Source organism: Chanodichthys erythropterus, chromosome 14, assembly GCF_024489055.1.
Source record: "Chanodichthys erythropterus isolate Z2021 chromosome 14, ASM2448905v1, whole genome shotgun sequence".
Taxonomy (NCBI): domain Eukaryota; kingdom Metazoa; phylum Chordata; class Actinopteri; order Cypriniformes; family Xenocyprididae; genus Chanodichthys; species Chanodichthys erythropterus.
Window position 1 is genome coordinate 24,918,887 of NC_090234.1, and position 11,489 is coordinate 24,930,375.

An 11,489-nucleotide genomic window follows, 5' to 3' on the forward strand; every position below is an offset into this window, starting at 1 on the left:
AAACGCCTGCGCTTCTGGATCATGTTTAGATATGGCTTCTTTTTTGACCTATAGAGTTTTAGCCAGCAACGGCGAATGGCACGGTGGATTGTGTTCACCGACTATGTTTTCTGGAAGTATTCCTGAGCCCATGTTGTGATTTCCATTACAGTAGCATTCCTGTATGTGATGCAGTGCCGTTTAAGGGCCTGAACATCACGGGCATCCAGTATGGTTTTCCGGCCTTGACCCTTACACACAGAGATTGTTCCAGATTCTCTGAATCTTTGGATGATATTATGCACTGTAGATGATGATAACTTCAAAATCTTTGCAATTTTTCTCTGAGAAACTCCTTTCTGATATTGCTCCACTATTTTTCACCGCAGCATTGGGGGAATTGGTGATCCTCTGCCCATCTTGACTTCTGACAGACACTGCCACTCTGAGAGGCTCTTTTTATACCCAATCATGTTGCCAATTGACCTAATAAGTTCAATATTGGTCCTCCAGCTGTTCCTTATATGTACATTTAACTTTTCTGGCCTCTTATTGCTACCTGTCCCAACTTTTTTGGAATGTGTAGCTCTCATGAAATCCAAAATGAGCCAATATTTGGCATGACATTTCAAAATGTGTCACTTTCAACATTTGATATGTTATCTATATTCTGTTGTGAATAAAATATAAGTTTATGAGATTTGTAAATCATTTCATTCCTTTTTTATTCACAATTTGTACAATGTCCCAACTTTTTTAGAATCGGGTTTGTAGTTACCACTTGTAGTACACTATGGATTCAAATGTACTATAAATTGTATCTAAATACATTTTTTAAATACAGAGATAGTATATTAAAAGCACATTTTAGTTCATATTTCATGGTGTCTCAAAATAGCACAGTTGAGCACACTTAGATGTTCTTAAGATTATCTTAAGAGGTACTAAAGTAGAGTTTTTAATATATTAAGTACAAAATTAGTGTGTGAAAATAGAGCACTTTAAGTACATTACAGAAATTTACCTTTTTTCACCTGGGATTACTCTTAACTGTCTATGTTGTAAAAATAAATTTACAAGACAAAAATGAGAAAACAAATTATCCAAAGGTACACGGACCCATTTCAATCTGTGTCTGCTGAGTGTAATTTTTAGGTCCCAAGCAGAGAACTTAAAGATGAAATTTCACATTTTAAAAAATAAACATAATATTTAAAATAATATATATTGTTATTTTGACCTTTTTAGGCTTACATTTTAATGTTTTAAACATTAAAATATGCAAACAAAAAGAAAATGAATTAATTTGTAGTTTATATTATATTCTCTATAAACAAAGAAAAGCCTTTTCATCTTTTCCTCAGACTGGATCTTCACATACATTCAAGAGGAATGCTTATATATCTTGGTGGGTCTCTAAGATATTTAAACTAAAATGAAGAAATCCGAGAAGATACAATGTTTCAATTAAAGTGGAGAAGTGATTTCATCACTCATTTTCATCACAGGCATGTTTTTAATTTAAAAAAACAGACCTTGTGGCGTGTGAATGTTGCTAAATATGTCAAAGTATTTAGCAACTAATTATTCAATGAAAAAGTATTCAAAAAAGTAACGTGGACTGCAAATTAACAATTTATATATATATAAATATATATATATATATATATATATATATATATATATATATATATATATATATATATATATATATAAATTGTGGACTGCAAATTAACAATTTATATATATATATATATATATATATATATATATATATATATATATATATATATATATATATATATATATATATATATCAATTGTTAATTTGCAGTCCACGTTACTTTTTTGAATACTTTTTCATTGAATACTTAGTTGTATATATAAATATATAAGATGATTTTTGTCTTGTTTTGTACTTTGCATGTCCATTCATTTATTTATTATTATAAAATAAGCTTGCTCTATAACAGTGCATATGGCTCTGTTTTTTTAAATATAATTTTTATTTTTTTATTCAAAGAACAATAACATACAGTATATGTCAAGAAACAATATCAAAAAGGAAAAGAAGAAGAGAAAAAAAAGAAAAGAACAAAAGAACAAATGACAACATATGGCTCTGGGGTCTTCCCCGATCCAGCCCTCCGCACAATCGTCATCAGTTACTGAAATCACACGTCAGAGTCTAGTAGGCAGGAAAACCATTTAAACTTGGCTTGCGCCTGATGTGCACAGTTCATTGCGTGACAGCTGCGCTAACATCTGTATGATCCGCTGCGGAATTAGAAAAAATGCACGTGTTAAATGCTGTATTCGCTGTTATATTTGTTCTGAAGGAGACTGAAGCTTGGGGTTACAAGAATGGAATACTGCACAACTCTATCTGGCTGGGTAGGCTTTTTATTTCACATGTTCTTATTGTTGATCCAAACTGTGTTAAGTAGAATAAGTGATAGGACTGTAGGAATATTTTAAAACTAATGTTTCTTTCTTTCTTGTTTTCCCTTCCTAGTCTATATAATGATTTTAAAAAGCAAAATCTTTCATTTACTGTTCAACAAGGTTTATATTATACAGCATGAGTTGTGTGCATTTCGCTTGGGAACCATAGACTTGAGAGGCTTATGACTCTGTAAATGCTGACAGTGCAGGCAGTCTGAAGGGACCTTGTAAACACAGGGAAATGACTTCATTCTGTTACTGTGTACTGCAGCTTACCTTAAGGCACCACTTTCAGCATGATCCAAGAAACTCACAGGCATTTCTCCGTAGATTTTAGTTGTTTGATAGCAAGACACAGGAAAGAACAATCTACATTTGATATGGCATTTCACTGTTTTCCCAAAGTAAAACCAATATTTACCAATGTTTTAGTTGTAGCCGACTGTGATTTGGATTAAACCATTGAAATAAATAATGAGTGAGGATTATGTGGGATAAGTAGTAGCTACGACTGGAACCAACACACAAAAAACTCTTCTAGGTAGTTTTCTTTTCAGGCTTTCTTATCTAAAAGGACTTGTGTTTTAGATTGGAAAATTTAGAATTGACTTTTTGAGAATTTACTGTACATTTAGGCCTACATATAATAAGAAAATAGTAAACATTTAAAATGAATTATAAACAAACAAAAAACCTAATCTTCTCTTAAAGACATTGTATATTTCCCACACTGTAAGCAGCTTTATTTATTTACTTATGGTGGCACAGTGGCTTGACAATTACTCCACATCTGAAAACACTTACATGTAGGGCTAAATAAGGTGCTACAGTATTTTGCAACATTCATTCTTTAAATGAGTCTCCCATTTTGGGCTTTTCTCAGAGACATGTTTGGAGCTCAATAATGCTTGCAAAACCTTGATGTTTGAGGCCAACACAGTAAAATCACTGGCTTAAAACTCATTTGAGATGGGAACTTTTTGAAGGTTATGCATGCGTGCTTAAAAACAACTGCAAAACAGCATGATGTTCTGTGAGGCAAAAAGGGGCCTCATCTGGTTTAGTAATCTTACCAACGCAACTGGATATACATCAGAATTGTCCCTTATGTATTCAGGATGTCCTGCACAGTGAAATATATGTTAGATAAAACCTTCTAAAATACGTTTCCTGTTTTAGGGCTGACGTAATTTGTGTAGACAGGTAAATCATTGTTCTGAGACACTGAACAGGCCCAGATAACTTTGCATGAGTCCTCGAAGCTGATAGTGTTGCCAAATGAGACCCATGTTCTCTATTCTTACAGAGCAAGCAGCTGGAGTTTACCACCGCGAATCTCGCAAAGGAAGATATCAGTTGACGTATAAGGAAGCCAAGGCTGTGTGCAAATTTGAGGGGGGGACTCTTGCTACGTATGATCAACTGGAGGCTGCTCGACAAATTGGTTTGTATCACACTTACAAATTTTTCTTGGATCAGATGCCAAAATAAACATCAAGGGAGGGCAAGCTGAGCAAGGCTATAACAGTAAACAGTCAAAAACAATTTTAAACCACGTCTGAATCTGTCAGGAAGCAGAATGTTAATCAACATTCTCACAGTCAGATATATTAAATATTTGCACACATCATATAAACAAAAGCAATGAACATTCCCTAGTGCCACCCCAGTGTTATGTTTAACTGTAAAAGGCATTGTCATGTGTTGCCTGAGCAGTAACACCTGTTTTCTTGTAAAATGACTCCCTTTTGTTTGCAGTAAGAGTAAATTTGATCCAGACGTGAGCTCTGATCTGTAATGACAACATTTTGTGGCTAGTACAGGCCTATGGCACTCTATGCAGGAGGTCTGCTTTGCTTTCTTTTTTTCATCTCTGTTTTGCAGCTTTCAAATGGTGCCCATGGCTCCTCAGATCACAAAGAGCCCTTTATTCTTCATACCCTCAAAAAAGATGGATTTCCTTCAATTAGTAGTTTTGTTGTGGAGAACATTTTATATTCAGTCTATACAGAATCTTTTGTCATTTAACTTTTTTTTATTTGAACTTTTCACCCACAAACATAAAAATACACAAACACATACAATACCAAAACTTAACATCCATAGATGTTAAACTAATAAAAACAATAACCACAAAAAAAAAAACATCTCTACTTCTTTTCCAAATAGCTCTGAAAGCTACCCCATCTCTGATTGAAAACATAGGTAGAGTCCGTAAGTTTTGCCAGCATACGTTCATATGATGCATTAGAAGTCATAAGCTCAATCCAGTCCTTAAAAGAGGGAGTGTCTGTGTTCTTCCAAGCCGTAATGCATCCAGCAACAGCTAGACCAGCCTGTACTTTAGATATTCCCTTCCGTAGAACAGTTCTATCTCCAAGAAGACAAAATCTTGGAGAGCAAGATATAGGCTGCTCCATCCACTTCTCAATGGTCTGAGTCCAGAATTACTCTTGTCCAGAATGGAGCCACCAAATGGCAATCCCACATTAAGTGCAAAAACGTGCCAATAGAGCGACCACATTTCCAACAATAATTAACCCCGCATTAAACCTAACTTATGAAGTCTTACTGGTGTCCAGTAATATCGATTAATTATTTTGTAGTGTATAAGTTTGCTTCTAATATCTTACCAGACATTATGACCTCCCATATACCCTCTTCAAATTCCACATCCAGATCCTTTCCCCATATTATTCTTAAATTGTTACTATTCCCATACAATTTGTGTGCAGCCATTCTATAAAAAGATGACGTTTGTACTGAACTTGTGAGTTTCAAAAAAATTATTAATTCACTTTCTTCTGTAGTTAAATCGTGTACTATGACCGATGGAAAATAAAAAGTTGTGATTTTCTAGGCTGATATGACTAGGAACTATACTCTCATTCAGGCGTAATAATCAAGGAACTTTGCTGCCGTTCCATGGCTGCAGAAGTGCAATGATATTACGCAGCGCCCGTGAGCCCCTGCTTGCACAGGGAACGTGCCTTGCAACCATGGAGACGTATGTGAGAGACGCTGCGTAATATCATTGCGCCTGCTGCAGCCATGGAACGGCAGCAAAGTTCCTTGATTATTACGCCTGAATGAGTATAGTTCCTAGCCATATCAGCCTAGAAAATCGCAACTTTTCATTTTCTGTCGGTCTTAGTACACGATTTAACTACAGAAGAGTCAAGTTTTAAATAGGAAAAATATCAAAACTCTTTGGTCATTTTTAAGCGCGATGCTAACGGTCTAATCAGATTCAATGAACTATGCTAAGCTATGCTAAAAGTGGTACCGCCAGAACCGGAGATCGGCTGAATGGATTCGAAAACAGTAAAACTCAACTGTTTAACTCTAGGGGAGTTGGAAAATTAGCCTATTTTCAAAAAAAGTGGAGTGTTCCTTTAAATGTGTCTTTCAGCTCCTGAAATGAGTAAATTGTACTTTGCCCATATAAATCAATATACAGAATCTTTTGGTGAAATACTGCAGATGTAATAATATGAGCACTGAGAAAAAGAAATGAACTACAGAATTATGCGAATTAATATTACATATTTTTTATAATTTATCATTTATATAATGATTTAAATATTATTGATCATTGTTAAAATTGTATTTGATCACATTTTATTAATTATATTTTCAAATTAATTTCTAAATAATTGAATTTGAAATCCATTTAATAATAATGTCAAATTACTAACAGAAATTGTCCTTTTCCTTAAGGGTTCCACGTGTGTTCAGCTGGATGGTTTGACAAAGGACGTGTGGGCTATCCGATTGTTAAAGCTGGCACCAACTGTGGTTTTGGGAAGGTCGGAATCATTGATTACGGATACCGGCTCAACAAAAGTGAGAGATGGGATGTCTACTGCTACAACCCTGAGGGTGAGTTTGAGAGGAGGCAGTTTGGCAATCCTGGGTGGATTTTAGTCAGCCAAAGAGAGATTTGGATTTAACAGATATTGGTTTTGACAAAGCAGTGACACAAATCATAGGTTTATAAAACTTTCCTTGAAAACTATCCAGGGGTGTGTTTCCCGTAGAACAACATAACTCACTGATTAACTACCATAGTACAATGCATCATTGAAGAAATAAACTAGATAGTCATGACTGTTTCCCGGAACTGTATCATCGCAAATTAGTCATTCGGCCACGTTGGTGATATTGAGTCAACGCTCTGATGTAGAACCCAGAAGCACTGCACTGAGTTTACTACATCAACAGCATAGGAGAATGACAGGGAAGAGAAGAAATTGTTGAATGAAGTCATTATTTTTTTTGTAAGGAACTATGCTTCTAACGACTGATCAAGAGCTGTTGTTCCAACTACACAACTTTCCGATGCTGTTTGTGAATGTTCGTTGAAACTATGCTTTCGGGAAACTCTGTCTCGTTAAACAATGCTTATAACGATGGAATTTGTGACCATAGTTGGCTAACAATGCTTTTGGGAAACGCATCCCTAATTAGGACTGAAAGAAGTCATTAGCATGGTAGTAAGGTACAAATTTTCATAGGTTAAAGACCATTTCTGTATATCTTTATTCAGACTTTCAATGGTCTCTAAACTATGAGGGTGGGATAACTTGAGGTCAAAGACAACCAACGAAACATTAAGGGGAAATGGTGATGCTGCTTTATGACACACAATGACAGATGGACAGTGAACATCAGCACAGGACATTACTATAAGTTACATGCAGAAAAGAATGAGTGGTCAAACTGAAAAAATCAAGCTGAGAACAAACGCATAATACATTTCTTGTAAAATGCTTGCTTGTTTTCTCTGGCGTGAATACGGAAGATTCTAATGAAAATTGTTTCTCACTTTGAATAATCTAAATGAAGCACTGTGAAAGTTTTACAAGGTGTGGTAATGTATTAACAGAGACCCAGCTGAGTTTGTGACTGGCTCTTTTCCCCTGATTTATATTGAGCTAGTGAAAGAAATTCTCCCTATGGAGAGCTTGAGTCAGCAGTGATCTCAAAGAGAAGTCAAAGAGTAAATGGAGACCACAGACCTTCAGGTTGAGATGTCCTGTGGAAGTTGTTGGCATGGACATTTTTTGTTTTTTAAATAAGAGACATGTCATACAAATAAGCTCCTAATCGATCATATAAGCAGTCGTTACGCCCTGACTGTAATCTCATCTGATGAAACTGTTAATAGATCAACATACACACGTTGGGTTTTCATGTTTTATAGGAATTTTCGATAAACTTACCCATCAAAGAAAACTTACTGCATTTTTACATTTTCAAAAAAGTATGATTTATAAGCTGTCTTCCTCATGGGGACCAAAAATGTTCACACAAGGACAGGGTTTTGGAATATTCATGGGGACATTTTGTCCCAATAATGTAGGGAATACCTGAAACACACACACACACACACACAATAGTAGAAGAGAAAGGTTTTTTTTTAATAATGGTTTGGTAAAGCATTGCCTGAAAGTTTAATTTAGATATTTAGATAGATGTTTAATGCAATACAATGCAAACAGGATGGGTTGGCTTATCTAATAAATAAATAAACACATTTAAAATAAATTAAAGGTGTCGTAGAATGTTCTTTCACAAGATGTAATATAAGTCTAAGGTGTCCCCTGAATGTGTCTGTGAAGTTTCAGCTCAAAATACCCCATAGATTTTTTTTAATTAATTTTTTTAACTGCCTATTTTGGGGCATCATTAACTTTGCACCAATTCAGCGTGCGGCACCTTTAAATCTCTCGCTCCCCGGCCCCCGCGAGCTCTGGACTATAAGTGCAGTTATACAGTGCATAAACAAAGTTCACACAGCTAATATAACCCTCAAATGGATCTTTACAAGATGTTCGTCATGCATGCTGCATGCATGCATCTATTCCTGTGAGTATAGTATTTATTTGGATGTTTACATTTGATTCTGAGCGAGTTTGAGAGTGCTCCGTGGCTAAAGCTAATATTACACACTGTTGGAGAGATTTATAAAGAATGAAGTTGTGTTTATGCATTATACAGACTACAAGTGTTTAAAAATGAAAATAGCGACAGCTCTTGTCTCCTTGAATACAGTAAGAAATGATGGTGACTTTAACCACATTTAATAGTACATTAGTAACATGCTAACGAAACATTTAGAAAGACAGTTTACAAATATCACTAAAAATATCATGTTATCATGGATCATGTCAGTTATTATTGCTCCATTTGCCATTTTTCGCTATTGGTCTTGCTTGCTTACCTAGTCTGATGATTCAGCTATGCAGATCCAGATGTTAATACTGGCTGCCCTTGTCTAATGCCTTGAACATGAGCTGGCATATGCAAATATTGGGGGCGTACATATTAATGATCCCGACTGTTACGTAACAGTTGGTGCTATGTTGAGATTCGCCTGTTTTCTGGAGGTTTTTTAAACAAATGAGATTTATATAAGAAGGAGGAAACAATGGAGTTTGAAACTCACTGTATGTCATTTCCATGTACTGAACTCTTGTTATTCAACTATGCCAAGGTAAATTAAATTTTTGATTCTAAGGCACCTTTAATAATAATTTATAGTCTAAATTTAGTCTGTATCCAATCACTACCTCATTCAGGGCAGGGCACCAGATGTGTGTCACCGAGCACCAGCTCAAACCGCAGACAGAGTTTGGATTTGTCATCGTCTGCATAAACATAGTGCTCATATCCCTTTGACCTTTTTTTATACTTCTGATATTCATCTCCATGTGGGGAGATGAAACATAATAATTCAATCAAACTAATGAACATGTATGACATAGTAGGAATTACCCCTTTATTAATTAGATTTTTCATTTATTGATATATATTTATGTATTAATTTGTACACCTGTTGTACTGACTTTGCAGCAAAGGAGTGTGGAGGAGTGCACACAGATCAGGAGAAGGTTTTGGATTCTCCTGGTTATCCAGAAGAATACCAGGATGAGCAGATTTGCTACTGGCACATTCGTGTGCGCTACGGCCAGAGAATCCGCCTGCAGTTTCTAGACTTTGACATTGAGGAGGACACAGCTTGCCTCAGTGATTACCTGGAGATCTATGACAGCTATGATGATGTTTCAGGCTTTGTTGGCAGGTAAATAATAAGTGATTATGTTTTATTTACTATAGGTCTTTAAGTTACATTCGCTGAGAGTTTACAGTTTAACTATAAAAAAAAAAATATTTGAATATTTATTCTGGATAGATACTGTGGGGATGAACTTCCAGAGGACTTCATAAGTACAGGTATGTTGTTTGTTGTTTGTCTTACATTCAGTTTGAATGCATTTATAAATTTTTTTTTTTTTTTTAGAAATTCATGCTTCTTTATGTTAGGTGCTCTGTATAAGATATTCAAATATTTTATCAAGAGAGAACTAGAGATCCAAATAGAGATAGTATGTTTGTTTCTGTATTGTCTCTTGCTCAGGAAACGTCATGACCCTGAAGTTCCTCTCTGATTCTTCTGTGACGGCTGGAGGGTTTCAGCTACAGTACACCGCTGTGAACTCCTCTCAGTTCTCTGACAATCATGCAATCACCTTCTCTTGACCACTGTTTAATACACCAGTCCCACTTTTTTTACAAGTGTAATTTTTTTATATATACAGTGCTGCCTGAAATTTTGTGAACCACTTGCAGAATCTGTGAAAATGTGAATAATTTTAACAAAATAAGAGGGGTCATACAAAATGCATGTCATTTTTTTAATTAGTATTGTCCTGAGTAGGATATTTTACATAATCAATGTTTACATAAAGTCCACAAGACAAAAAAATAGCTGAATTTATAAATATGACCCAATTCAAAAGTTTATGAACCCTCGATTCTTAATACTGTGTTGTTACCTGGAAGATCCACAACTGTTTTTTTTGTTTTGTGATGGTTGTTCATAAGTCCCTTGTTTGTGCTGAACAGTTAAACTGCCCAGTATTCTTCAAAAAAAATCCTCCAGGTCCCACAAATTCTCCAGTTTTCCAGCATCTTTTGTATATTTGAACCCTTTCCAGCAGTGACTATTATTTTGAGATCCATCTTTTCACGCTGAGGATAACTGAGGGACTCGAACACAGCTATTAAAAAAGGTTCAAACATTCACTGATGCTCCAGAAGGAAACACGATGCATTAAGAGCCCGGGGGCGAAAGGAATATTGTACTTAATTTGTCTTTTGGCAAACATTTAAGTATCTTCTGTTGCTTCTGAAGGGCGGTACTAAATAAAAAAAAAAAAAAAAAGATATTTAAACAAAATAAGAAAAATCTGGACATATTTGTCCTGTTAAAAATGTTCTCCCCTAACTCTTAATGCATCGTGTTTCCTTCTGGAGCATCAGTGAATGTTTGAACCTTTTTTAATAGTTGAGTTTGAGTCCCTCAGTTGTCCTCAGTATGAAAAGATGGATCTGAGAATCATACAGTAACTGCTGGAAAGGGTTCAAATGTGCAAAAGATGCTGGAAATCTAAAGAATTTTCGGGACCTGAAGGATTTTTCTGAAGAATATTGGGACAAACAAGCGACTCATGAACAATCATCACAAAACATAAAAACAGCTGTGGATCATTCAGGTAACCACACACAGTATTAAGAATCAGTGGTTCACAAACTTAATTTTGTCTTGTGGACTTTATGTAAACATTGTTTGTGTGAAATATCTTACTTAGGACAGTAGTAAATAAAAAATAACATGTATACTGTATGATTTCTCTTATTTTGTTAAAATTATTCACATTTTCACAGATTCTGCAAGTGGTTCACAAACTTTTAAGCAGCACTGTATGTTTTTGCTTCTTTAACCACACGTGCAATATTAAAGCTAATAATAATCACAAATGTGTATGGGCCTGTGAACATTTCAAAAACTCTTATAAACCAGTTTTCTCACTCTCAGTAGTTTAATTTGTCTAGTAACATTGTCCAAAAGGGTATTTAATGTTTTACAGTGTTTTAATGTAACCATCATTTAACAAAAATAAATAAGTTGAAATCTCTTGATTTTAATATAAATAAACCCATTGGACATATAAAGTGCATATAAACACTTATCTACTTAGAATCACTTCTTCTGAAAT

General features: G+C 35.0%; 1 protein-coding gene across 1 annotated transcript; it reads left to right on the forward strand.

Moving 5' to 3' along the window:
- Positions 1-2,207: 2,207 nt before the first annotated feature.
- tnfaip6 (tumor necrosis factor, alpha-induced protein 6) lies at positions 2,208-10,855 on the forward strand. The gene is made up of 6 exons (XM_067409892.1): positions 2,208-2,373; positions 3,731-3,868; positions 6,145-6,306; positions 9,283-9,511; positions 9,623-9,663; positions 9,848-10,855. The coding sequence occupies exons 1-6, from the start codon at positions 2,274-2,276 to the stop codon at positions 9,967-9,969; spliced, it is 792 nt and encodes a 263-aa protein (XP_067265993.1). The 5' UTR covers positions 2,208-2,273; the 3' UTR covers positions 9,970-10,855.
- The last annotated feature ends 634 nt before the right edge of the window (positions 10,856-11,489 follow it).

Bases quoted from the DNA above. Each gene is read 5' to 3' on its own strand.
- tnfaip6 (XM_067409892.1), top strand. From the start codon at position 2,274: ATGCACGTGTTAAATGCTGTATTCGCTGTTATATTTGTTCTGAAGGAG. The intron at 3,869-6,144 runs GTTTGTATCACA...CTTTTCCTTAAG, and splicing joins GGAGGCTGCTCGACAAATTG to GGTTCCACGTGTGTTCAGCT. The intron at 9,664-9,847 runs GTATGTTGTTTG...TCTCTTGCTCAG, and splicing joins AGAGGACTTCATAAGTACAG to GAAACGTCATGACCCTGAAG.